Source organism: Eublepharis macularius, chromosome 6, assembly GCF_028583425.1.
Source record: "Eublepharis macularius isolate TG4126 chromosome 6, MPM_Emac_v1.0, whole genome shotgun sequence".
Taxonomy (NCBI): domain Eukaryota; kingdom Metazoa; phylum Chordata; class Lepidosauria; order Squamata; family Eublepharidae; genus Eublepharis; species Eublepharis macularius.
The window spans coordinates 124,580,116-124,607,772 of record NC_072795.1 but is presented as its reverse complement, the minus strand read 5'-3'; the positions used below and the strand labels follow the sequence as shown (position 1 = coordinate 124,607,772).

Here is a 27,657-nt window from a genome sequence, read left to right as displayed (position 1 = left end):
TTGCGTCTGATAGCTCCCAGAGCTTGTGAAGAAAATTAAGTAGCTCATAGAAGCCTAAAGACTGCCCTTTCCTGGCATAAACTAGTTGTCTGAATTGTAATTGAATATTCAAAATTAATAGGCATCTCTGAATCGTATTGTTAGATGTGCATAAGTTGAACTTTTAATGCCACCACAGTTTATTGCTGTATCTCTAGAACTCTCTGAATGTTTGTTTCAATGATAAATACCAATGTGGCAGCAATTAAGAGGTTGCTTTAGCAATAATGAAACTATTCCAGTCTTAAAGCAGTCCTCTCCTTCTGACATGTTGGCATCCATTTAAAGGAAAATGTCACGGTCAATATAAGCATATATTCTGACAGTTCAGTCTTTTTGCTTTGCTTCAGAAAACTGTTTGAAATCCAGCTTTCATCAAAAACGGGAACACTGCCCACTTGAAATGATAAAACAATAGCTTAAACCTTAGTCATTTTCCACTTACGAAACCATACTTCCATTAAAATAAACAATGCAAACTTGAGCAAGCCAAAACCATTACTCAGGCATTTTTGTTATCTTGCCATCCATATTCTGTCCAATTTAAAACAACTGTCTTCTGGATCAAATAAGTAAAAAGCAAAGACTCAAGCAACAATTTCTTTGTGCTGGTAATTGCAGGATAAAATCTGGCTTAAAAGTGCAATGAAAATAAATAAGACCAGCTGGGATTCAAAGTGCTGTCCAAGGGAGCTTCCACATGCATACTGGGGCTTCTCCTCCTCTCACAGCTGCCTGAAACAATCATAATGTTTCTAAGCAAGGTTCCTGGTACATTTCCATGTAACCTTCATATACTTCAACCTTTGAACTTGCTAGGTGATATTTCTTTTTTTGGTAGTGGGGAAATGGTTCTTTTAAGTACATTTTAAAAACACAAGAGGACAAAGTGGTTTCATTGGATGGCTGTGGTCACGTGAATCCCAACCTCGTATTCCATCCCCCCCACACACACATACTTTCTTTAGAAAGTTTGCTTTAACTTTTCAAAATGTCAGTGGAGCTAAGTAAATGGTGGTGAGGGTAGAAGATTCCCAAAGCTTATCAGTTTTTTAAAAAAAATCTTTCTATGTGATTAGCAATAATCTTGCCACTGAGGATGTTTTGTGGAACCTATTAGGAGAAATTGAGCCACATCAAAAATAAAAAGGCCATTTTCATATGTCCTAAATTTTCCACTAATTTTGTGCTTTGATTCTGTTAGTTGTGATCCTGCTATCATGATGCACCATTCACATTGCCTTGACTTGCGCTTCCAGAATTTCACAGTCCTCAGAAAAAGCACAATTGTGGGCGGTGGAGGAGCTTGCGTCACGGTTGACGAAAGCACCTTCCCGCCCATTTTGCAATAAAAATGCCCGCCCATTTTGCAATAAAGCACAATAAAAGTGTCCTTTTAAAAAAAAATTGGCATCATTGTTGCGAGGAGCCCACAAAGGCTTGTGGGATTCTTGGTCGTGGGTGGGAAAATCTCTCCCTTGGGTGCAGAAAACAAAAAAGGAGGAGTGGTCAAGTGGGAGGTCTCTGGAGAAGCATTTCCAAGCGTTCTCATGCAGGCTAAAAAAGCACTAAAGAACCGTTACACAGCAGAATAAACGAGAAATCTGCGTTCTCGAAGAAAGTGCAACGATTGCAGGAGGATGATGGCTTTTCATGGGTAGATTACAAGGATATGTGTACAAGTGTGTGTATAGCGAAACAATTGCAATACTATGGTGCTACAATAAGGATATGTGAAAACGGCCACAGTTACCTATCTGAAGTACCAATAACTTTCTGAAAATAAAAGGATGCTCCCACAAACTTCTGCCTTTGTTGAGTCAGCTGTAAAGTTATTTTTAACTCTGCAAGATGTTGGCTTCAAAAATCTGAAAAGTCTGTGAAATTAAAACTGGAGGATTTGGAAAATAGATCATAACATAATCATTTTTGATTCATTGGTTTTGCAGGGATAGTGTAAAAGGTAAAGTCTTATCCCAAGAACTTTTCAATGGTTCTCCAAACAGTGAAGCTAGTGGCAATTTTTCCTGCTGTGGAATGAGCTCAGAAAACTGACCCCTTTTTTAGACCGAGGCAAAATACCTTATTGTCAAATTCTGTCATTATCAGAATTCTGAAGAAGACTAGAAATACAAGAGTTTTTATTTTTTAAGTCGTTTTTATTCAGTCGTTAATTATACAGTATCTTGGCTGATACCCTGTGGAGATGCCAGCAGCTGAAGTCGATTGCCGAGGCTCTAAGAGCACCAAACAAGCACTAAGGGCCGGATGCCCCGCTTTATACACACAGTTTCCCATCTCGAATTTACTGAGGGGGACTTTATCCCGAACATGCAATAGTCAATATTCATAGGAGTTTAAATATAGTAAATTACAGAAATATAAAATTATCACAGTTATTTTTATTTATAGATGGTAATAAGGATGATAACGTGAAGGAGCATATGTTTTACCTTCATTATATTAAATAATGAAATAAGATCTTATTCCATCAACTTCCTGTATTAAATGAACAGTTTGGGGGAAATTATATGTAATCTGCCCGCTGATGTTCAGAAGTTAACTTAAACTTTGCCTCCTCAGGTAAAACAAAACAGTTATGAAATTATGGTTGTATTGTCGAAGGCTTTCACGGCCGGAGAACGATGGTTGTTGGGGGTTTTCCGGGCTGTCTTGCCGTGGTCTTGGCATTGTAGTTCCTGACGTTTCGCCAGCAGCTGTGGCTGGCATCTTCAGAGGTGTAGCACCAAAAGACCTACATCTTTTCCACACTGTGACACTGAGAGATCTCTGTCTTTTGGTGCTACACCTCTGAAGATGCCAGCCACAGCTGCTGGCGAAACGTCAGGAACTACAATGCCAAGACCACGGCAAGACAGCCCGGAAAACCCCCAACAACCATCAAATTATGGTTGTTGGGGGTTTTCCGGGCTGTATTGCCGTGGTCTTGGCATTGTAGTTCCTGACGTTTCGCCAGCAGCTGTGGCTGGCATCTTCAGAGGTGTAGCACCAAAAGACAGAGCTACACTGATGCATTCCATAAATCCAGTGAAGATCCCAGAAGATATTAGCTCTGGTTGAAAATGTCCTCTAGGTAAAGGAGTGGAATATAACAAAATTAAGCAAAACCGGAATCCCTGGAAATCTTGTTCTTTAATCTTGCTCTTCTACTGCAGACCAACCCGCTTGAAACTACCATCAGTGAGGTTACAAATGAGACAGTGACTTAGTTCACCACATTTGGAGGAGTGGTTGTTACAGGCTAAAAGCCATGGACATGAAAACTGGATCTAATCAAGAATCCATGCAAGATTTTTTTAAATTATAACAATTCTCTTGAAATATCTGTGCACTTCCCTAACTTCCTTTAGGATGGAAATTTTGATGAATTAAATTGCCCGTAGTCCTCTTTGTACAGCACATCTGGATTTATGGAATGCATAAGGAGAAGAGCAGGCTCACAGTGGCAAGTCCCATCGTACAGATGGAATTCCAGACTTCACAGCAGGCTGTGGCAGCTGGCCTTCTTTGCGTACGAGTGGTATGCAAAGGCTGGTTCATGCTACTGGAGACCTTGTAGAGCAGTGTAATACTCATCATGTAATGCCTTGGCCACGTGTCCCACTAGAAGGAGCGGTAATCTGCGCCTGTCTAACTGTTGAACAAATCTCCATGATGATCAGCGAAATGTACCGGGAAATATCCATCTGATAATTACTGAACCTTGGCATCTTGGCTGAAAACACACAGGAAATTGTCAGTTATTTTTGCACGCACATAAATAATTTAACACATCAGTCTGTTCTCCTTTGTTTCTCATTGCCATTGCAATTTTTGTGACTCAGAGGTGTTACAGCACCTCATGTGCATGGAAAGCAGGATAATTACACATTTAGTTGCACATTCTAAAAGTTGCAGAAATCTCAGATTCTGTGAGGTGCCTGATACAGTATAACATTTCATATGTTTTCTTAATAAAGGGTTTTTTTCCTCCACCACTCTACCTCTTCATATGGAACACACTTTCAAAAATGCTTGCTTCATAATCAGTAAGTTATTATAAATCAAGCCAGCTCATGCTGTGCTCTTACTAAACAGAAACCTGAAGCATGTAACTTTTTAACCACTATTTGAATGCATTATATAAATGTTGTCCATAATTATGCAAGCAGACAAACAACTGCTGTGATTTATAGTTACGATATATTGTAATCAATAAAATTCCATATATTCTTTACATAAATGTCCAAAAATTACAACAATAAATGTGATCCTATATCACAAATTTGAAAAAATCCCATCTTTGTGACAATATTTAATTTGATGGTTGTTGTGGGTTTTCCAGGCTGTATTGCCGTGGTCTTGGCATTGTAGTTCCTGACGTTTCGCCAGCAGCTGTGGCTGGCATCTTCAGAGGTGTAGCACCAAAAGACAGAGATCTCCCAGTGACACTGAGAGATCTCTATCTTTTGGTGCTACACCTACACAGCTGCTGGCGAAACGTCAGGAACTACAATGCCAAGACCACGGCAATACAGCCCGGAAAACCCACAACAACCATCGTTCTCCGGCCGTGAAAGCCTTCGACAATACAATATTTAATTTAATTTATTACATTTATATTCCGCCCTCCCCGCTTCAGTGGGCTCAGGGCGAATAACAAAGATACAAAATATTAAATATCACTAAAACTTAAAAAACACTACATCTAATCATTAAAATTACAACTATGCAAATATATAAATTTCATATATATGTTCCAGAATATCACATATGTTCCAGAATATCACATATGTTCCAGAAGGATGGAACTTTTTCAAATAGGATAGGATCACATTTATTGTTTGACTTTTCCAAACAACAATCACATTTATTTATGTAAAGGCTATATGGAATTTTATTGATTACAATATATAGTAGTTATAAATCACAGTGTTTGTCTGCTTGTCTTTTTGGGTTTTTTATACTGTGATCCCGGTTTGTTTTTCTGGTCCATAATTATGCAGGTATCAGATTTGGTCATAATGATACAAACATCCAAACTCAACACAAAGTCTTGCAAATGTAAGTAGAACTTACAAGGACTGTGTGGAAAAGGTAAATCATGTTTGTTAAGAAACTCACTTGTTGAGTTGGTTTCTTGTTCAGATCAAACACTTTGCTTCAGGCTTTGGGCTTAGCTAAGATGCAGTTAGATTTATTGTCCTCCCTTTATTGCCCCCCTTTGATTTTGCAGAGAGACGCTTTTTCTTTCGAAGACTGGGGCTGGGATGCTCAGCCTTGGCACCACTACAGGCGCTAAATCTCAAGGATGGGACAATTAGGGAGTCCATCTACATAGCACATGGCATCCCAGAAGCGGAATGTTGAGCTCTTCCCTCTCCACCTGTGAAGAGAGGCCACTGCACAGCCTGTCTTCATAGGCTTTGGCCCTTTTTCATTGGCTAAATTGTTCAGGCCTGTTGCAGGCACCTGGCTTTTAAAATTTGTCTTTTAGTCTAGTCCTTTGTCCTTTTTGGTCTACTTCTGCCTGAAGGATCAATCCCTTGTTTTGAGTCCTACGGGTAGTGCCCCTTTTGTCTTTGGCCCTTTTCACACTGCTTATCTTCACTCGCAACGACGCGGAACATCGCGCTAAAAATGCAGAAGATTGCGTTCTCGCGCGAGAAAACGCAATCTTCCGCGTTTTTTGCGTGATGTTCCACGTTGTTGCAAGTGAAGGTAAGCAGTGTGAAAAGGGCCTTTGTCTTTTGGGCTTCTGATCTGCCTGACAGTTGACATCTGGATTAAGTTTGTAAGTTTCAAGTGTAAGACAGGCTTATAGATAAGATACACATTCATTCCCCTTTGTGTTCTCCTCATCCTTTCTTTGTATGTATTAATATTTATTCTTTTTTAAATACATATATATATTTATTTAAAACATTTTATGCCACTTTTACCCTAAAAGTGTAAAGCAGCTTACTAATGAAACTTGATTAAAACTTTTGGGTTGGATCCCAATCTGCTTGACCATAACTAGTTGAAAGGATTAGGTTTGGAGAAAGCCAGGGTCAAATCCCTGCTTGCCATGGAACACACTGGTTGACCACGGACCAGTTAATTCTCTTTCAAAGTTATTTAAGGTTAAAATGGAGATGGAGATAACTATGTATGCCGCTCTGAGCTTGGAAGGAGGGCAAGATAAAAAGACGTAACAAATACAGTAGAGAGGGCTTCTTAAAGTTTATGTGTCTGAATCTGTGAAATGGGGTATAGGTATAAGATGGGCATGTCTTACTTAACAGTAGTGAAAATGGTTCTCTGGATTAGTCAGTTACAATCTGAACGTGAGCCAGCGCTGTGATGTGGCTGAAAGATTAATGTTATTTTCAGCTGCATTAATAGAAATATAACCATCGTCACAAGATGAAATAGTTCTACTTTGTTCTGTGCTGATCAAAATCTCATCTGGAGCATTGCATCCTGTTCAGGGCAGTGCCCTTTAAAAGCGAGTAGACAAATTGAAGTTAGTTCAGAGGAGAGCAATGAAGATACTCAGGAGTCTCAAACGCATGTCCTAGGAGGAAAAGTTGAAAGAACTGGATATGTTTCGCCTGCAGAAGAGAAGACTGAGAAAGAGACATGATTGCATGTTTTTCAAATAAGTGAAGAGCTGCCACATAGTATAGGGCAAAGAATTCTTCTCTGCTGCCCCAAGGGAGAAGACTAGAACTAATAAGCTAAAGTTACCGGTGGGGTAGGAGGATGAATTTCAGTTGAACACAAGGAGAAACGTTTTTCTAGTAAAAGCAGTTCAACAGTGGGGATTTATCATCACTATGTTTAACATTAAACTGGTTAGCCTTAGAATGGATAGCGAAACCTGCACATTGGACAAGACAAGATGTTATATGAGTACTCAGCTGGACTCTCCTGTTATTTTTTTAAAAAATAAACATCTTTTAAAAAGTAATCAAAAGAGAAGTACTTTAAGAACCAATCTTATGGAAATGCTACAGAAGGGACAGAAAGTCGACAGCAACACAGTATCTTATTAAAAGAAGGAAGAAGCATAACACATCCCGGAGAGGGGGAATTGGGCAGGGATGGGTTGAAAATGGTTCTGCCCCCACTAATTCCTCACACCCCTCCTGCTTGATGATGATGATATCAGCGTTATCTTACTGAGTTATTTTTTATTATTTTATTTTATCATATTTATATTCCGTCCTCCCCGCAAGCAGGCTCAGGGCGGATAACAGCATTAAAAACATTTAAAACATTTCATTAAACATTATCATAAAACATTAAAAGCATTGTATAAAGTTATTAAAAATAGCAGCACTCTTTTTTTTTTTTAGTGGCGATTACAGAAAGTGCAGCAGTGCAATTGAAACATGGCAGCAGCTTCAGAACAGTGGTGGGCAGCTCTCATAGGGAGGGGAGTAGATGTTATATCCTCCAGCCAGTGGAATCCCAGCCTCAGCCATAAGCCTGGCGGAACAACTCTGTCTTACAGGCCCGGCGGAAAGATAGTAAACCCTGCCGGGCCCTGGTCTCAGTAGACAGAGTGTTCCACCAGGTAGGAGCCAAGACTGAGAAAGCTCTTGCTCTAGTCGAGGCCAGGCGGGCCTCCTTGGAGCCAGGGACTGATAGTAATTTCTTTTCTCCTAATCGGAGGGTCCTCTGGGGAATATACGGGGAGAGACGGTCCCTCAGATATGCTGGCCCCAGTCCGCACAGGGCTTTATAGGTCAATACCAAAACCTTGAACCTGATCCGATACTCCACTGGCAACCAATGCAGCTTGCGCAATATTGGTGTAATATGCACCCTATTTGGTGCTTTCATAATGATGTGCACCGCCGCATCTTGCACCAGCTGTAATCTTCAGGTCAGGCACAAGGGTAGGCCCGCGTAGAGCACGTTACAGTAATCCAACCTAGAGATGACCGTTGCCTGGATCACTGTAGTTAAGTCACAGGTAGACAGGTAAGGGACAAGTTGTCTGGTCTGCCGCAGATGGGGGGAAAAAAGACCTGACAACCACTGTGACCTGTGCCTCCATTTTCAGGGAGGCATCTAGGATCACCCCCAGGCTCCTAACCCTTGGAACAGGCACAAGCTGTGCCCCATCGAGGGTCGGGAGCCGGAGTCCTGAATCCAGTCCCCCATGGCTCAAGTATAGGACCTCCGTCTTTGTTGGGTTCAGTTTCAGTCGACTCTGTTTCAACCAATCAGTCACGGCTGCAAATGCATGTACCAGGACATCTGGGGCTGAGCCAGGCTGGCCGTCCATCATCAGATACAGCTGGGTGTCATCTGCATATTGATGGCACCCAAGCCCAAAACTTCATACCAGCTGGGCAAGGGTTGCATATAGATGTTAAACAGTAAAGGGGAGAGTATTGCCCCCTGTGGGACCCCACACACCAATGGGTGACGGGGTGACAATTTCTCCCCAAGCGCCACCCTCTGTCCTCGACTGTGGAGAAAAGAGACAAGCCACTGTAAGGCAGTCCCTCGTATCCCCACATCGGCGAGGCGGTGAGTCAGAAGATCGTAATCGACTGTGTCAAACGCTGTTGACAAATCCAGTAATATCAGCAGCGCTGAACCACCTCGATCCAGATGTCTGCGAAGGTTGTCTGTGAGGGCGACCAACAGCGTCTCCATCCCATGTCCTGGCCGGAACCCGGACTGAAAGGGATCTAGGGCCGAGACATCATTCAGAAAACCCTGTATCTGTCCCACTGCCGCCTGCTCAATCACCTTTCCCAGAAACGGGAAGTTCGAGACTGGGCGATAATTGACCAGGTCAGTGGGGTCCAGTGATGGTCTTTTCAGGAGCGGTCTCACCACGGCTTCCTTTAGTGGCCTGGGGAAAACCCACGGGCCCAAGGATGTGTTAACAATGGCCTCCAACGAGGACCGCAGACCATCGGCACTGGCCTTTACCAGCCACGATGGGCATGGGTCCAGGGGGCACGTGGTGGGCCTAACAGATTGCAGGGTCCTGTCAATCTCTTCCCCGGAGAGTGGACTGAATTGATCAGTTGTAATATGTTTTTCTTTTATTAATACTTGGTTTTGCAACTATGGTGTATTTTTGTTTAAATTAATTGTTTTAACAATGGCTGTAGAGCAGGGCTTTTTTTCAGCTGGAACGCGGTGGAACGGAGTTCCACAACCTCTTGAAAATGGTCACATGGCTGGTGGCCCCGCCCCCTGATCTCCAGACAGAGGGGATTTTAGATTGCCCTCCGCCGGGTGGGGCCACCAACCATGTGACCATTTTCACCTAGGGCAACCCACTGAGTTCCACCACCTCTTTTCCCGGAAAAAAAGCCCTGCTGTAGAGTATGCATATGTTAAGAGTCCATAAAAACTGGACAAGCTCCTACTTGTGCATGTTCTGGCTTCTTTTAACCCTGCAGTCGATTTTCTTTTTTTAGTGCAAAAAATTTATGGTAATTTTCTGTAATGAATTACGAATTCTCAAATGTAAGGACATTTGCATTTTGTTGGTGTTTTTGCTGATATGTGTCTTTTTGAGTGGAATATTATTTTGCAGCCAAACACGGCTGTTATAAATAGGAGATTCTCTAAAGGATGAAAAACTTAGGTCTGGATATTATTGGAAAGATGTTACATCATTGCCAGGGTATTTTTGAAATGCCTTCTCACTCATGTTAGTTAACCTTGACTGCTGTGTGTATTGCCAAAATTTGTAACCTGTGTAACTGAGTATGGTTTTTTTTTTTTTAAATCTTCCCAAGCAGCAGTAACGTTTCTTTACAATTTGTTTTGTGTTTGTTTGCAGGGTTTCTTTTTGACTGTGTCACCAGAAGCTGTGCTGAAAGTGGCCACTCAGGCTTCGGCAAACAACAAGGTCTTCAGTTTAAACCTTTCTGCACCATTCATTAGCCAGTTCTACAAGGAGCCAATGATGAAAGTTATGCCTTATGTGGACATCCTCTTCGGGAATGAGACGGTGAGTGTTGCTCCATTACAGATGTGTATTATAGTAAAACTTCTACTCGGAACATGCCCTTTATTAACGTACAGGATGACTTTTGTGACAAAACACAAGATCTAGGGTGTACAGCTTGAAAAAGGGTCTTGTGAACAGCTAGTCACCTGGCACAGGTAAGACTTCTGTGCAGGCAACCAAGAATGGACTCTTTATAGCTACTGATATGTCCCCCCCCCTCCCCACACACACACCTTTGGGGCTAAATGACCGCCATAGATATGTATGGCCAAGCAAGGTAGTAAAAAAACTTTGAGGGGTAATTCATATTTGTGGACTTATCGATAAGAGTGCTCCCAGCTGTTGTTCAGTAGACTGGTCGTTTGTTAATCATTTGTTAGCTACATTGATTTTTAGCCTGGCCAGGGGCCCTGTCTGTATAAAAAGAGAGCACAGCACGTATGATCCCATATAGTTAGAGGCCTCTGGTGTTTCCTATAGTTTACCTAGGATGCACATAGTAGACTTGATTGGAAGAGGTGCCCAAGGGAAAGGCATGCTGTTTCAAACCTTGCTGTTGTATCCTGTGCCCACCTGTGATCTGTTGTCACAGACATGACCAGAAATACAGGGGGGCAGTTGCTGGACTAAACCAAAAAGTTCACAAAGGATATATCTCCATACAGAAGCAGACATGGCCTGGCCTCTCAGCTAAATGTGCCAGAAAGGAGAGGTTTAGAGGCCCAGAATAGAATAGCCCTGGAGAGGGGCAAGAAACAAGGGAACAACATATTCATATGGCCTCGTTGAGATTAGAAATCATTTAGCTAGGGTTGCCAAGACCCCACTGGCAAGTGATGGGAGACTTCACTGCTGGGGGCTGGCTTCGCTGTCACTGTGCTTCTGTCGCTGTTGATGTGCTGACGCAACTCCTGTTGTCCCAATGCAGACTCGCACAGGCAGCAGGCATGGGCCATGACACCTGTGCTCTTTTGCCAAAGCTCTGTGGTTTGTGGAATGCCGGAGCCTCCTTCGTTACTTCCAGTTTAAATAGAAATGGTGCTGGCATGCCACTGGCATGCAAGGCCTTCCTTCCCTTTCCCCTCTCCAATTCCTCCTGCCAATGCCAAGGCACCAGTGAGCCATAAGCAGGCATTTGGTAAGCCTCTCTCTAACCCGTAGCAATCGATAGTATTGTTGAGGCCCAGGAGCAGACAAGTCTGAGAATGTCAAAAAATCTCCAACTTTACAGAAGTAAAGATATACTTCAAAGATTGGGGTGTTTTGGTTAAAGGTGAATATATATGAGAGCCAGTTTGGTGTAGTGGTTAAGAGCACGGGACTCTAATCTGGAGAGCCGGGTTTGATTCCCCACTCCTCCACTTGAAGCCAGCTGGGTGACCTTGGGCTAGTCACGGCTCTCTGGAGCTCTCTCAGCCCCACCCACCTCACAGGGTGTTTTGTTGTGAGAATAATAATGACATACGTTGTAAACTGCTCTGAGTGGGCATTAAGTTGTCCTGAAGGGCGATATATAAATCAGTTGTTGTTGTTGTTGTTGTTGTTGTTGTTGTTGTTATATCACTATTTTTAAATAGACTTTGTTCATATATAAAGTAGTAAGAATGAACTAACAATTTTTATATATTTTATGAAAAGTATAGATAATCAAGTATAGATAATCATGTCAGGTAGCAATTTTCCACAGGCCAGTTTGGCTAGGGGTCCTGAAGGTGCTTTGCCATCTTCTGAGCATGGAGCGGGGGTCACTGGAGCAGTTGGGGTAGTTGTGAATTTCCTGCATTTTGCAGGGGGTTGGACTAGGTGACCCTAGGGTTCCCTTCCAGTTCTATTATTCTATGATTCTCTGTATGATGTTTGAAGTTATAATTAGTTAGCCAACAATGTGCATCCTTATTGGGGCAGTTAGCTACTGTTAGGAGGTGATTTTAAAAACCTATAATATGGGAAGCTGAATTGATTGGGAGCTTCTTCTCAGAAAGGGCTCCTTGCTTGTGACCAGCTTATGTTAGGGGTAAGATATTTTTATGGACTTGTGCCAGTGCTCTCTTTTAATTATCTGTGTAACGATAATGGATGGTATATTTTTGTTGATTTAAGCAACGTTAAAAATGTAATAGATATCCTTTAATAAAAGATGAAAACGGAAGCCGAGATTCTCTAATAGTATCACTTGTGTAGTAGACCCACAACAAACCTAATGTGCCTGTTGCCAGGTATTAAATGATCTGATACAGGAAAGCCTAGGGTTTCTTAAGTGCACACCTGTATCTGAATCAGGCCTGACCAGGGTAATTGAGAACACCATGCTCCATGTGGCCTTTCCCTTCAGTTCTCACTTGTAGCTTTCTACAAATATAGTCTAAGAGCCAAGCTACAAGTGATGCCTTACACAGGTTGGACACTTGTCAGCTTCTCTCAAGTTTTGATGGGAAATGAAGGCGTTCTGGTTTTACAGCTTGGCTCTCCATTACAGCTGCAAGACCAAGATGCCTACATTTCCCATCAAAACTTGAGGGAAGCTGACAAGTGTCCAACCTGTGTCAGGTGTCACTTGTAGCTTGGCTCTAAGTGCTTTCTCAGACAAAGTAGGGTTGTGTTTATTCAGACTTCCCTTGAGTACACATGATAGGCTTGTATGGTTCTGTTGTTAAACCTTGTTATAGAGTAGCAACTGGATGTGCCTGGGTTGAATCCTGCCCCGTGAGGAGTGTTACCTGGCCCCTCGATCGCCAGCCAAAGGGTGTAGGATGCATGAAGAAAGTGGTATGTGGCAAGAAAGCTTTCTGGCTGGCTGCTTTAGGGGGTGGAGCTTCGGAGCCCAGGCCCAACATGCCTCACTTCAAGTGGCGCTCCAAGAAAACTGGATATTGGCTAGGATTCGATAGTAATGCATGGAGAAGCAACTGAGTGCTGCAAATCCAAAATGTGGTGCTCTTAGTAAATTAACATTGATTAGCAGCACTAGGTTTAAATGCTGTGTTTGACTTTTGAATACCAAGCTACATCTGAGCGAATGATACAAAAGCCCACCTCTTTGGAGTTTCTGGGGCTACTCATTCATTTGCGTTCTTATTTGTATATAACCAGAATAGCTTGCCTAAGGTTACTGCCATTTATTAACTAGACTGTGTGTAATAAATTTAACATGGGACATCAGTTTAGCAGTAATTACTGCTCCTGAGTCCTAACCAGCTAGGGCCATTCTGTAGCAATACAGGACTGAAGGACTTGATTATTGTCATTTCTTTTAATTATTACTAAATTTAGTTTTTTAATGACATCATTTTGCAAATGTTTCTAAGCCATGATACTTCCAAGCCTACTGTAATCTCTGGAATAATTAACCTGCCAGAATTTGAGTGTGATCAACTTTGCCTCAGGACACTTAACTCTCAACTAAGGTCAATTATCTCATGATGATAACCGCTTTGTCACAAATTGCTGCTTGTTCCACCGGAAAAAGGACCCACTTTTTAATTTAGATGTTTTACAGCTCAAGGTAACTTTCAGCACTAATCATAGCTGCTTGGGTTTCCAGAGACCATAAGCTTTTAAACACCGTATCCAAATAAAGCAGGCCCAGTGAGCAAAATGGTATAATGGCAGCTGATGTAACGTGGTGATCAAGAATAAGCTAGGATCTGGGAGGTCCTCAGTTTAAAAACAAAAATACCGCACCACTGCCACAAACTTACTAGATGGGCTTGGTAAAAACCTTCTTTTGTGTCACCTTACAGGAGCCTGGGCCACCCCTTGTGGCAAGAGGTCTATCAGCAAAGGCAAGACGAATGGTCCCTCTCACTCATTTCCCAAAGCTATGCAAAGTAGCCTGTCCCGACCCTTGAAGACAAATGCTAGTAGCCTGATATCGCCCAGAAATAAGCTTAACAATAAAGGGAGGCCAAAGACCAAGTGGCCAGCTCCATTGATAGTTGCTGTAGCTCCAGCTTTCCGGCAGAAACTCCGTTAGAACTTCCAGCTTTTTTCTGGATTGCTTTGGCTGATTAGGTGCAGTTCGTGGAATTATTAGGAGAAAGTTAACTTTTCCCTTGTTTTGTTTTTTAAAAATGTTAAATGGTGAGCTTCCCTGAGCCTTAGGAATGGACCAGGATATAAATAATCAGGCCCAGTGATGATGTATCCTCTTCTTGTTGAAAGGTGGGCTCCGTAGCTTCAGCATCTGTGACCACACTTGAAATTATTTCCATTGGTATGACTTCATTTTTGGAATGGGCAGGTGCAGTTTGGTTCTTCTTCCAGAACAGGGACTCAAGTCTTCGTAGGTGTACACTCTACCAGTAGCCACAAGACTTGCAGTGCAATCCTAAGCAGAGTTCCTCCAGTCTAAGCCCATTGATTTCAATGGGCTTAGACTGGTGTAACTCTGTTTAGGATTGCACTGTTAGAGAAGTTACCATGAGGGCCTCTTCCCACATTACATATTTATTTATTTATTGCATTTCTAGACTGCCCTCCCTGTCAGACGGGCTCAGAGCGGTGTGACAACATACAATTAATAACATACAGTTTAAAAACAATAAAAGCATTATAAATAAACATTAAAACACTATTCCATATACAATAAAAATGTCTCAATTGGCGGATATAAATATTAAAATACAGCATTTTAGGCGCAGGGCTTGGCTCTTACATCAAACCCTGCGTCATACTTATGAGCTCCTGCAGGGGTGGTGGACGGTCTCCAGTGGTATGGTTGGCGAGAGGACAGCTTAGCCCCCACCAAATGCCTGGTGGAACATCTCCGTCTTGCAGGCCCGGTGGAAAGATAACAAATCCTGCCGGGCCCTAGTTTCCTCAGACAGAGAGTTCCACCAGGTCGGATCCAGGACCAAAAAGGCCCTGGCTCTGGTAGAGGCCAGATGGACGTCCCTGGGGCCAGGGAGTGACACTCATGTGACATGGTCATTTGTATGTCTCAATGATGGCAAAGAGCGAGTGGTCAGAACGAGTTCCTGCATACATTTGGGTCCTCCAAAGGCTTGTAAATACATGGAGTCACTTACAGAATGTGACAGCTCATGGGTCCAGTGCAGACACTTATTTTGAAAAGGTATTTTTTAATGTACACAGCCCAACAATGACTTTCCCATGTCTGTCCAAGTAGATATTTTTTTTTTTTTTGAAAAATTTTTTATTGGGTTAGAATCCATTATTTTTACATTTACATTCAATTTTCCCCAATTTTTCATCTCTAACCCCCTCCCTTTCCCCCCTTTTGTTGACTTCCAACAGCTTTCCGACCCTTTGTCCCCTTTCCCTTACTTCTATTAGATTCCTCTATCTAAAACAAATATATATTCTCCATTAATCTAAGCAGTACACCCTTAACTATTTTTAACATTGTATACCCAAACTGTAAGTCTTTGTTTCCATCTTAGATAAACAATTTATCCCATTTTTCAATTTCAAATATTTCTATATATCATAAACCATGTAAATCATACATTCATTTAAATCAAACAATTTGACTTATTCTCTATATATTACTCATTCTATCTTTTTGTAATAATTCTGTATAACTCTCATCACGTAGTCAATCAATTTGACTCATCTGTATCTTCAGACATTCAGTTTGGTACATTTTACAAAACTTACCAAAGAAAGAAAATATTGTTAGTTAATCAATCCTTATATTTAATCCTTATAGTTAATTATTTTCTATCTATATTCTGTTTGTTAACCTATATATATCTATATATATGTCAATCTATTAGTCTAACTGCTTATTAATTCTCATTTATCTCTTCTCCCCCCGGTAAAGTCTCCCCCCTCTACTTCAGTACTTCAGTAGTTCTCAAACTGCCACAGTTTTCCTCCCACCTCCCATTTCTTCTCCAGGTATTGTTTCAGCTGCTCCCAGTCTATGTTGAACTGCCCTGAGTCCAGATCTCTCAGTTTTCTTGTCATCTTATCCATTTCAGCCATATACAGCAATTTGTAAATCCAATCTTCAATAGTTGGCACTTCTTGTACTTTCCACTTTTGCACATACAAAAGTCTAGCTGCTGCTGTCATATAAAATATCAACGTCCTGTGTTGGGCTGGAATTATATAAGTCTCTGATCTGTCTATACTGGAACCAGTCGTAATTAGGTGATAGTTCCTCTTGCGTCTTTATTCTAAGTTTGGATGCTTCAATTTTAGTTATTTCTTTATACGTTAAACATTGTTGTTCATTATCAACAGCTCTCGGGTCTATCACCTCATATGGAACCACCCACAAGGGAGTTCCTTCTTGTAGATAAATTCTATACTTCTTCCAGATCATGTACAGACTTCTCCGTATAAAATGGTGCAGGAACATCGAGTTGACCTTTACTTTGTCATGCCATAGATATGCGTGCCATCCAAATATTTTTTTATATCCCTCTAGGGCTAGTAGTTTCTTGTTCTTTAATGTCATCCATTCTTTCAACCAAACTAGGCAGATTGCATCATGATAAAGTCTCAGATTGGGCAGTTGCATTCCGCCTCTTTCCTTTGCATCTTGTAAAACTTTCACTTTCACTCGAAGCTTCTTGCCTGCCCAAACAAAATCTGATATTTTCCTCTGCCATTTTTCAAATTGTTTAGAGTCTCTGATGATTGGTATTGTCTGTAGCAAAAACATTACTCTTGGTAACACATTCATCTTAACTGCTGCAATCCTACCCAACCATGACAGATTCAGTCTGTTCCATTTAATCAAGTCTCTCTCTATCTGAGTCCATAGTTTTTCATAATTGTTTTTGAATAAATCTATGTTCTTTGCAGTTAATTCGACTCCCAAATATTTCACTTTGCTTGTTACTTCACAGTCCGTTGTTTCCGTTAATAATTGTTGTTTCTGCTTAGTCATATTTTTACATAATATCTTTGACTTCTTTTTGTTGATATAAAAACCTGCCAAGTCTCCAAACTCCTTGATCTTATCTATCACTCTTGGCATGTTCTCCAATGGGTCCTCTACAATTAACATTATGTCATCCGCAAATGCTCTGACCTTATATGAATAGTCCTTTATTTTTATTCCACGAATTTCCTCATCTTGTCGTATTTGTATCATCAGAATCTCCAATACTAAAATGAACAACAGTGGAGACAACGGGCAACCTTGTCTTGTTCCTTTACTTATCGTCAGTTTCTTGGTCACTTCATCATTCACCACAATTGCTGCAGTCTGGTCCCTGTAAATTTCCTTAATTGCTCTGATGAATCTTTCTCCCAATTGTAGCTTTTCCATAGTGGCAAACATAAAGTCCCAGTTTAAATTGTCAAACGCTTTTTCAGCGTCAACAAAGAAGAAACCAACCTCTTTGTCACAACGCTTGTCATAATATTCAATAGCATTGATCACTGTCCTTAAATTGTCTCTTATTTGTCTGTCTGGCAAAAAGCCTGCTTGTTCCTCCTCTATAACTTCCGAGAGCCACCCCTTCAATCTCTCCGCCAATATCTTCGCAAAAATTTTATAGTCATTATTAAGTAGCGATATAGGTCTGTAATTTTTCACGTTAGTCAGGTCTTGGCCCTCTTTTGGGATCAATGATATGTTCGCTTCACTCCAAGTGTCTGGAATCCTTTGATCCCTTAAAACTCCATTCATCACCTCTTTTAGGAATGGTGCCAGTTCATTGGCCATTGTCTTATAAAATTTAGCCGTAAGTCCATCTGGCCCTGGCGCCTTTCCTAGATTTGCAGATTGTATTGCCTTACTTATTTCCTCGTCAGTTACTTCACTGTTCAACTTATTTCTCCAAGCTTCCGAGATTTCTGGAAGTTTGGTTTTCTCCAAATATAACGCTATTGATTCTTTATTTACTTCTTTCTTATTATACAGCTTAGCGTAGAATTTATAAAAGGCTCTACTAATGGTAGTCTGCTCCAAATACGTTTTGTTGTCTTCACAAATTTTATTTATTATTTTCTTTTCCCTTCTCTTCTTCAATTGCCATGCCAGGTACTTCCCAGGTTTATTGGCACCCTCAAACGCTTTTTGATTCAGTCTTTTAAGATTCCACTCCAATTCTTTATTACTCATTGCTGTTAGCTGTTCTTGAAGTATTTTAATTTCCTGATATACTTTCTTTTTCCCTGGTCTCTTTTTTAGCTGTATTTCTTTGGCTTTTATTTTCTCCTCAATCTCTTGTCTTTTCTCCTCTTTCTTCTTTCTTGCTCTACCATTTAAATCCATTAGTATGCCCCTTATAACCGCCTTGTAAGCATCCCAAACTTTATTGGTTGGTACTTCTTTATTCACGTTGTATTGTATAAAAAACTTTGTCTCTCTTCTCAATATTTCCATATTCTCTCTTTCCTGTAACAAGTCCTCATTTATTCTCCATGCTTTCCTTTTTCTCCTTTTTCCTAGTTTCCACATAATTGGGTTGTGATCTGAGCCTACCATCGGCATTATTTCTACCTCCTTAGTCCATAACGCTAAGTCTTTTGAGGCCCAGATCATGTCAATTCTTGATAATGTGGAATGCCTTGCAGAATAAAAAGTAAACTGTCTGCTTTTAGGATATTCTCTCCTCCATACATCTTCAAGAGTCTCTTGTTGAATCAACTCAAAAAAAAGCTTTGGTAATAGTCCTCTTTTCTTTTGTGCCGTTGTAGTCTTTTTATCTAGTTCCAAGTCTGTCACTCCATTGAAGTCTCCAGCAAGAATTATCTGGTCATATGAAAAATCGTCTAAATGCTTCCTCAAGTCCTCAAAGAAGCTTTCTTTTGCACCGTTAGGTGCATAAAGTCCAACTACCAACACTCTCTTTAAATTCCAAATACATTCCACTGCTACAAATCTAGCTTCCACATCTCTCATAACAAATTTTGGCTGTAGCTCCTCTTTTATGTACAGCACCACTCCTCTTTTTTTCTTGTTAGAGGCCGCTACAAATTCTTTGCCCAGTTTTCCAGATTTTAAATATTTTACATCCTGTTTTCTAATATGGGTCTCTTGCAAACAAACAATGTCACATTTTTGTTTTAGTAGCCAGTGAAAAATATTTTTCCTCTTATTCGGTGAATTTAGTCCATTTACATTCCAAGATAATACTTTACACTCCATACTCATAATCTTGTTGGTAAGTCTTTTTCATTGTCCTTAATAAATCGCTCCATCTCTCGCTCAGATCTGATGCGTTTTTTGGCCCCTCCAAACTCAAAGGACACTCCTTCTGGTAACTCCCATCTGTACCTGATTTTCATGTCCTTCAAAATCTGAATTAGCACTTTGTATTTTTTCCGGTCTAATAACACTGATCTGGGCAATTCCTTCATTATAATAATCGTCTTGCCATCAATCTCCAATGGATCTTGAAACTGCTTTGTCACAATCTTCTCTTTCATACTTCGTGTTGTAAACTGCACAATCACATCTCTTGGTAGTTTCCTCTGGGTTGCGATTCTCGAATTCACACGGTATGCCACATCTAGGATAGCCACAACTTCCTCCTCCTCCTTCCCCAGGTATTCAGCCAACACCTCAGTCATCTGTTCTTGCGCTGACTTTCCTTCCACTTCTGGCAAGCCACGAAAACGTAGCTGCTTCTCCATATGCTTAGTTTCTGCAACTGACATTCTCCCCTTCACCAGTCTCATCTCTGTTTGTTGCATGTCTGCTAAATTCTCCATCGCGTCTTCTACTGTTTTGACTCTCTGCTGCGTTCCTTGTAATTCACTTCGTATTGTTTCCATACCTTTTTTCACTTCTGACAGCTCCGATTTTACTGTCTGTGTAACCTCTTTAACCTCTTTAATCAGCTCCAATTTCGTGTCCTTAAGTTCTTTAATCACATCTAAAAGTTTTTTGTCCAAGTTTTTATCCAGGTTTTCTATTGCCGATTGCCACTCTTTTTTTGACATCGTGGGGCTTGCTTTAGCTCGCTCCCACGAATCCGCTCTCTTCCTTAACTCCGTGGCGTAAAATTTAGCGTTTTTTAATTTAAATGTCCCGGTCTTCTTGCAAAAATTAAATTTTAAAGAGTCCAAAATGTCGGGCGTCTTTTCTCTATGGTTTCTCTATAATTTTGTAATCCAAGATGGCCTACTTCCTTTTCCGCTGAAGCCGCGACCCTTCCCCTTTCAAAAATGGCGATTCCCTTCTTCCTGCCCTCCAGCAAGGGCCGCTTCTCTCCAGCCGCTCTATTGTTATTACGCACTTCCTGTCTCCCGTCTTCCCACAGCAGATCTCGCGATGGTGTCTTTTTCTCACAGCTCCAAAACCACAGGTATTCAAAACAATAGTCCGATTTCTTTAATAACTTCTTTAAACTTAGTCTCTTTTCAAATACAACTCCTGCCGAGTCTTCCCCTCCTTTTCGCTAGTCTGTTGCAGTTTAAAAATCTACTTTTTTTCCTCTCTGTTTTTGTCAATCTGTCCCGTATCAGAAGATAATGATCTTTACCTTCTCTTCACTTTTCTCGGGTTGTAATCGCTGTTTCGATTTTAAGTTCTCCTCTCAGCTTCTTCCCCCAATCGAAGCTTGGGTATGTAGGTCTTATGCCAGCCGAATTGGCCCCAAAACTGCCGCAGAGATTGTAGCCGACCCGTCGCAAGGTGGGACCTCAAGGATCGGGAGGGGACCCGTTGTGTAGAGCCCCCCCTCGTCCGAGATCTAACTCACCCTGGGATCTTGAGCGTTCTTTGCCTGCTCTCTGCCTGAGAGCAGTCGGCCGCGGGCTATTTTCACCCCACCGGCCGGTTAAAACGGCAGTCCGGTCAGCTCCGCAAGTGGAGCTGCGTTAGACCTCCATGAATCCCAAACTGGAAGTCTGTCCAAGTAGATATTTGATGCCGAGAAGGATCATGCATTCTTGCGATTTAGTATCTTTATCTATCTATCTATCTATCTATCTATCTATCTATCTATCTATCTATCTAGCTAGCTAGCTAGCTAGCTAGCTAGCTAGCTAGCTAGCTAGCTAGCTATTTTTAACCCACCCTCCCTGCAAGCAGGCTCAGGGCAAGGTACAACATTGATTAAAACACAGCTTAAAATCAATTATAAAAACAGATAAAATACTCTGCCCCTTTCAGGGCAACCAGAGGGAATATCTTAACATATATTCCACATCAACTCTCTATTGCACTATCCATATAAATTACAACAAGGGAAGTTTTTCAGAAATTTGAGGATTGTCTGAACATGGGGATTTGGAAGAGAGAGAATTGTGATACATTTACTATGACTTGTAAGCTGAGTTATGAGGAAAGGCGGGATCTAAATGTTTTAATTTTTTAAAAAGTATATGTCCAATAACCATTCTACCACAGCCCAGTTATTCATTCAATGAGAATTTCATAATTGTAGCTCATAAGAAGCACATTTTAGACTTTTGGTTCTCTGACGGCGCATGCGCACCAGTTTCATGCCATCAGCGACTGGTTCTTTTTGCATAACATTGCATGAACTGTCACTCTTTGCATCTCACATCCTAGTGTTCATATGTAGAAGTTTGTTCTTTAAAGGAGAACAAGAATTTTGTAATTTCAGAGGGGTAACTGTGTTGGTCGCTAGAGTTCTGTGTGATCCTCATCAATGATAAAAGGAGATGAAAAGAGAATCAAAATTTGGCACTGGCCTACAAGCTTCTCCTTGACCATGGATCTTGAAGAGGAAGGCATCTTCTGCACCCAAGCCAAGCTGCCAAGGGCCATTGTGTCAATCAGAAGTGGAGGAGATGCCCATATCCTTTCTCTGCAACTCATCAATCCAGTTTGGAGCAATGCCAGCGCTCAGCAAGTTCTATTGGGTGAAGCTGCGTTCCTCTTAAGAGATCCAAGTTCCCCAAGTGGAGAAAGGGGAGGGGATGAGCTGTCTTCCTTCTCTCTTTTGCTAGTAAGTTGACTTGTGAATAAGTAATCCCTGGGCTTTTGCTTGCTACACTTGAGCCATAAACAAGCAGAAAGCAGGACAGAGAGCAGGGCAAGGAGAAGTTAGTCCCTTGTTTCTCCCAGTAAATGCACACTGACAGCTATATGCAGAATCCTCCCTAATAGATCAAAAGCCTTTCTAACTGCATTTCTCTTTGTCCAGGGTGGCCAACTGCTTGATGCCTGCCTCCCAAGGTTGTAAAGTCACTTGGCTTGCTATTGTCTTTTCTCTCTGCTGGATGCATAATAGCGATGCCATACTTACCCAGATCTACCCAATGCGTGGAAACACATTGAAAGCAGTTTCCAAATGTATTTTGCTCAAGCACATTTTTGGTGATGGTTGTTGTGGGTTTTCCGGGCTGTATTGCCGTGGTCTTGGCATTGTAGTTCCTGACGTTTCGCCAGCAGCTGTGGCTGGCATCTTCAGAGGTGTAGCACCAAAAGACAGAGATCTCTCAGTGTCACAGTGTGGAAAAGATGTTGGCAGGTCATTTGTATCTCCTCAGGAGGGGTGGGGTTGAGCTGAGTCATCCTGTAAGAGTTTCCCAGGGTGTGGAATGCTAATGGCGGGAGGCTTCACTGTATCCTGAGGAGGTTCTTTTGCATATGGATTGGTACTTGATGTGCTAATCTTCTCTGCAGGGCTATTGTCGGGGATAGAAAGTTTTGTTAGCCTGGTGTTTTTCAGAACTGGTAACCATGCTCTGGTAACAGTTTTGTTAGCCTGGTGTTTTTCAGAACTGGTAATCATGCTCTGGTAACAGAGCATGGTTACCAGTTCTGAAAAACACCAGGCTAACAAAACTTTCTATCCCCGACAATAGCCCTGCAGAGAAGATTAGCACATCAAGTACCAATCCATATGCAAAAGAACCTCCTCAGGATACAGTGAAGCCTCCCGCCATTAGCATTCCACACCCTGGGAAACTCTTACAGGATGACTCAGCTCAACGCCACCCCTCCTGAGTAGATACAAATGACCTACATCTTTTCCACACTGTGACACTGAGAGATCTCTGTCTTTTGGTGCTACACCTCTGAAGATGCCAGCCACAGCTGCTGGCGAAACGTCAGGAACTACAATGCCAAGACCACGGCAATACAGCCCGGAAAACCCACAACAACCATCGTTCTCCGGCCGTGAAAGCCTTCGACAATACATTTTTGGTGGTTATTCTGCTCTATGTTTTGCCTTTTTTCAGCTAGATGAGGGGACTAGATAGAGCTAATAGTGGTAAACTGTGTAGTGGAACAAAGGGTCTCCTTCAGAGCCAAGAAGCATAGCCATGGGGAGCTAAGTTCAAAAGCTACAGGCAAATCTCGAATTGTTCTCATCCTGCTGCAGTAACATCTGTGAAGGAACGAACTCGCAAACCCTCTGAATTCCTATGGGTTGGTCCTTGGGAGATTAGAAAACCCTGTGGCTGCCCCAAGTCTCCGCTCAGTGGCGATGCCCCTTTCCTTTACTGCCCCAAAGTGCCTAAAATAAACCGGCTAACTCCCAATGTCACCAACAACTATGCAGCTACCTCCTGTGAACAGAGTTGCACATCTAGCACTCTGTACCTCCATTTCTATTTAGAAGTTCCACCTGGTTGCCACACCTGCCCACTTCACTCCTACAAGCTAACATAAGAGAAATTTTCTTTATTTTTATTTATGTCATTTATAGGCCACCTTTCTCACTGAGACTCAAGGCGGATTACATAGTGTGAGATCAGTACAATCAGTAGCAAGGTCAAGGGTAGGCATTTCCATACAGCGTCAAGGACATTTCCATAAACAATGTCATAGGGTAGATGAATACAAGATGAATAAAAGCAATCTATCGCAGCTTTGCAGTTCTGAGCTACCATGCTTCAGGAATGACAAGCTTACCTCCCCATTACCACACTTCAGATAGCACGACCAAAAAAGTGTGGTCTGTTTCCAGGGACTAGTGTTAGAGCATTTAAAATATAAGAACATTTAATAAATGAATAAAAGAATACTCATGGTCAGTTCAAGCATTCAGTCTGAAGAAAGGTACAAAGAAAAGGTGAAAACATGCAGTCATCTTGCCCTTCCCTCAGTACTTACCTTAAACAGTGTTTTATAAAGAATAGTCCAACTTCAGCATTACCTTAGTTCTCCTTGTTGGGACTTCTCTCCAGTGTCCCTTGCCATGTGGACAAGGTGGAGTCCCTAGATAAAGGCTTAGTCCTTCGTGACTTGTGCTCCCAAGTCATGAGCAAGATAAGAACATAAGATGTCCCTGTTGGATCAGACCAGTAATCCATCTAATCAAGCACCCCTTTTCACACAGTGGCCAGCCAGTTACCGTAGAGGGCAAACAGGGCATAGACTCCTAGGCTTTCTCTCGCTGCTTCCTCCCAGCTCCGGTATTCAGAAGTTTGCAGCCTTTGGATATGGAGCTTCCCTCCAGCCACCATGACTAGTAGTCATTGATGGGCATCTTCTCCATGAATCTGTCTAACCCCCTTTTAACGCTATCTGAGCTTATGGCTATCACCTCCCCAGAAGTGAATTCCACAGTAAAATAGTAGAGTCCAGTAGCACCTTTCATACTAACCAACTTTATTGTAGCATAAGCTTTTGAGGACCACAGCTGTGGTTCTTGAAAGTTTATGCTACAATAAAGTTGGTTAGTCTTAAAGGTGCTATTGGACTCTTTACTATTTTGCAACTACAGACTAACAAGGCTAGCTCCTCTGGATTTATTGAGTGAAGTAGTACTTCCTTTTGTCTGTTCTGAATCTATTTCCCAACAATTTCATTGGGTCCCCCCGATTTCTAGTATTATGGGGGAAGGAGAAAACAACTCCCGATATCCACTTTCTCCACCCTAGCATAATTTTATAAACCTCTGTCAGGCCTCCCTTAAGCCATCCTTTTTTCTAGACTGAAAAGTCCCAGGCTCTTCTGCCTTTCCTTATAGAAAAGATGCCCCTACCCCTAAATCATTTTAGTTGCCCTCCTTTGTACTTTTTCCAGTTCTGCATATCTTTTTGAGATATGATGACCAGAACTGCACACAGCATTCAAATTAGTCCACACCTTAGCTTTATACAAGGGTATTACAATATTGGCTGTTTTGTTTTCAGTCCCTTTCCTAAGCATTCCTAGTATGGAGTTGGCCTTTTTCACTGTTACAACACACTGGATTGACATTCTCATTGAGCTTTCCACAACAACCTTAGCATCTTTTTCAATCTGAGTCTCAGCCAGTTCAGACCCCATCAGTATATATTTAAAATTAGGATTCTTTTATTCCTGTATGCATCATCTTACACTTCCCAATATTGTACTTCATTTACCACGTGGCTGCCCGCTAACCCGGTTTAGAGAGAACCTTCACAATCCACCTTGGTTTTCATCATCCTGAAAATGCAAAATCAAGAACATCTTATCTGTATCCAGAGAATGTATCACCTTATTATCCCTTCCTGTTCCAGAGAGAAAGTTTTCCTTCTATCTCTTTAGTCTTCCTAACTTTATGACTCTAAGTATGACTTGTAGTTGTGAGTGGGACCCTAGGCTGGTTTTCTTTTCTTAGCTGGGATCCACCTGGATTTCTATAACACTAGCTTGCTCTTGTGCTGGAATGTGACTGCTCCCCCCGCCCCCAGTTGCATTACCTCCATATGTCTGTTTCCATATAACTTTCTCTCTGGCCCTGAGATGAATGCAGACCCAAATAAATGTGACCTTGATATGAATTCTGGGGCAAAAAACATTTTACCACCATGTCTAATTAATCCCCTAAACTATACATCTGTCTTTCTCTTACACCTCCTTTTTTGTCTCCATGACATGGAACAGCATCAAGGATATATAAAGTTGTTGGCAGTCATTGCCATTGTCCTGAATTTGAACTCTTTAGACAGGCATTAAAACTGCTTTGCTAGTCTGCATCCTTCCTCGTCTTACTATAATATCACGACTGAATAAATATAAATACCTCACAGTTACAATGTAAGACAAGATGCTGTACAGCATAAATCACATCTAAGTGACATTTCTAATCCCAATGCGGCTGTAATTTTTCCCAGGATATTAAGTGTTACAGTTTGCTCCCCTTTGTTGTTGTCTTAAGAATGCATTTACTAGCACATCCTGTTGAATCTTTGGGCCAGATTTTAATCCCATTGACCGATTAGAGTCACCATGATGTAGCTGTTAGGAATGTCAGACAGGGACCTTGTGGCAATCTCTGCTCTACCATTAAAACTTGCTGGGTAAAGAATAACAATACAGGACATTAATCATGCTATTAAAAAACTAAAAAAAGACAACGTACCTGGTCCAGATGGACTGATGGAAACATAAACGTTTTGAAGATATATTAGCAAAACCCTTACAAAGAATAATAAATAAAATACAAGAGAGAAAGCATATATCACTAACTTGGCAAGAAGCGAATATAACCTTAATATACAAAGAAAGGAATGATCCATTACTATCACAATTATATAGACCAATCTCATTATTAAATGTGGATTATATTTTCTACAACAATAATGACAGAGAGATTAAGAAAATGCATTCAGATCTAATTCGTGAAGCTCAAACAGGATTTGTTCCTAAGAAATATATGAGAGATAACAAATATCTGCTCAATGCAATTTAAGTATTCAAGGAGAAAAGGAGAAAAACCGGCATTTATGTTTTTGGATGCAGAGAAAGCTTTTGATAATGTGTCTTGGTTATTTTTAATGAAAGTATTACAAAATATGAACTGTGGTACAGAATTTTTAAACTGGGTGCAAAGTATCTATAGAAGTCAGCAAGGCTCTCTAATGGAGAAAATTGAAATTGCAAATGTTGCTCAGCAAGGTTGTCCAGTATCACCATTATTGTTTATTTTGGCAATGGAAATACTGGCTACGAACATTAGACAAGACACCAGAATTGTGGAATAAAAGAAGACAAAGAAGAATCTAAGATGAAAAGCTATGTGGATGATGTTGTTATATCAGTAATAAAACCAAACATTTCCCTGAAATATATAATGGAACAAATGATCAGATTTGGATTGTATTCTGGATATAGACTGAATAAAGCCATCACTATGATCATGTTATTAGCAGCAACCAGAAGAGCATGAGAAGAGAGAAAAAACAGATTGTGTTGTCACTAAAAAGCCAATCAAATATTTGGGTATATATGTAATGGGACAAAATGATAATTTATATAAAGTAATTATCAAAAAGTTTGAACAGATGTTATTAAAGAGCTGAAAATATGGGAAAGATTGAAAATTTCATGGCTAGGAAGAATCTCTGCTGTTAAAATGAATATATTACCAAAGCTGAACTTTCTGTTCAAGTGTTACCAATCCATATAAATGAAAAAATCTTTGGAACTCCATTGCCCGTTCCTCACAGCCTGCATGGATATTAACCCATGCTGATCCTGCAGTCCCTGGAATCGATTTCCCCAGGGGTGGAACGGGATTCTGGGTGGGCAGAAAGTAGAGAAGATCTGTGATCCTTGCACCATCAAGTTGCTGAATCCATCCCAAAGTCTTTGCTTTGGCTTTCTCTGATAAAGATGCTGGAGAGAGAACCACATGAAATCTGAACCATTGTTTTTTAGGGAGAGCATTTGGCGATTTGTATCAAACAGAGAACGCAGAAAATGAAGCTGTATGCTAACTGGCAAATCGTGAATTAGCAAAGTGACGGAGGCTAGAGGACATTCATCCAAAAGTCTTTAAAGATTCAAATATGAAATAGCTGATTTTTAAACAAAACCA

At 41.1% G+C, this 27,657-nt stretch overlaps 1 protein-coding gene across 2 annotated transcripts in view; it reads left to right on the top strand.

Annotated features, from left to right (window-relative positions):
* The window catches only part of ADK (adenosine kinase), a 344,703-nt gene that overhangs the window by 207,202 nt on the left and 109,844 nt on the right, over nt 1-27,657 (top strand). For both annotated transcript variants that reach the window (XM_054983324.1, XM_054983323.1), the window contains exon 7: nt 9,845-10,015. In XM_054983324.1, the coding sequence (XP_054839299.1) occupies nt 9,845-10,015 (171 nt within the window). The remainder of the gene's footprint in view (nt 1-9,844; nt 10,016-27,657) is intronic.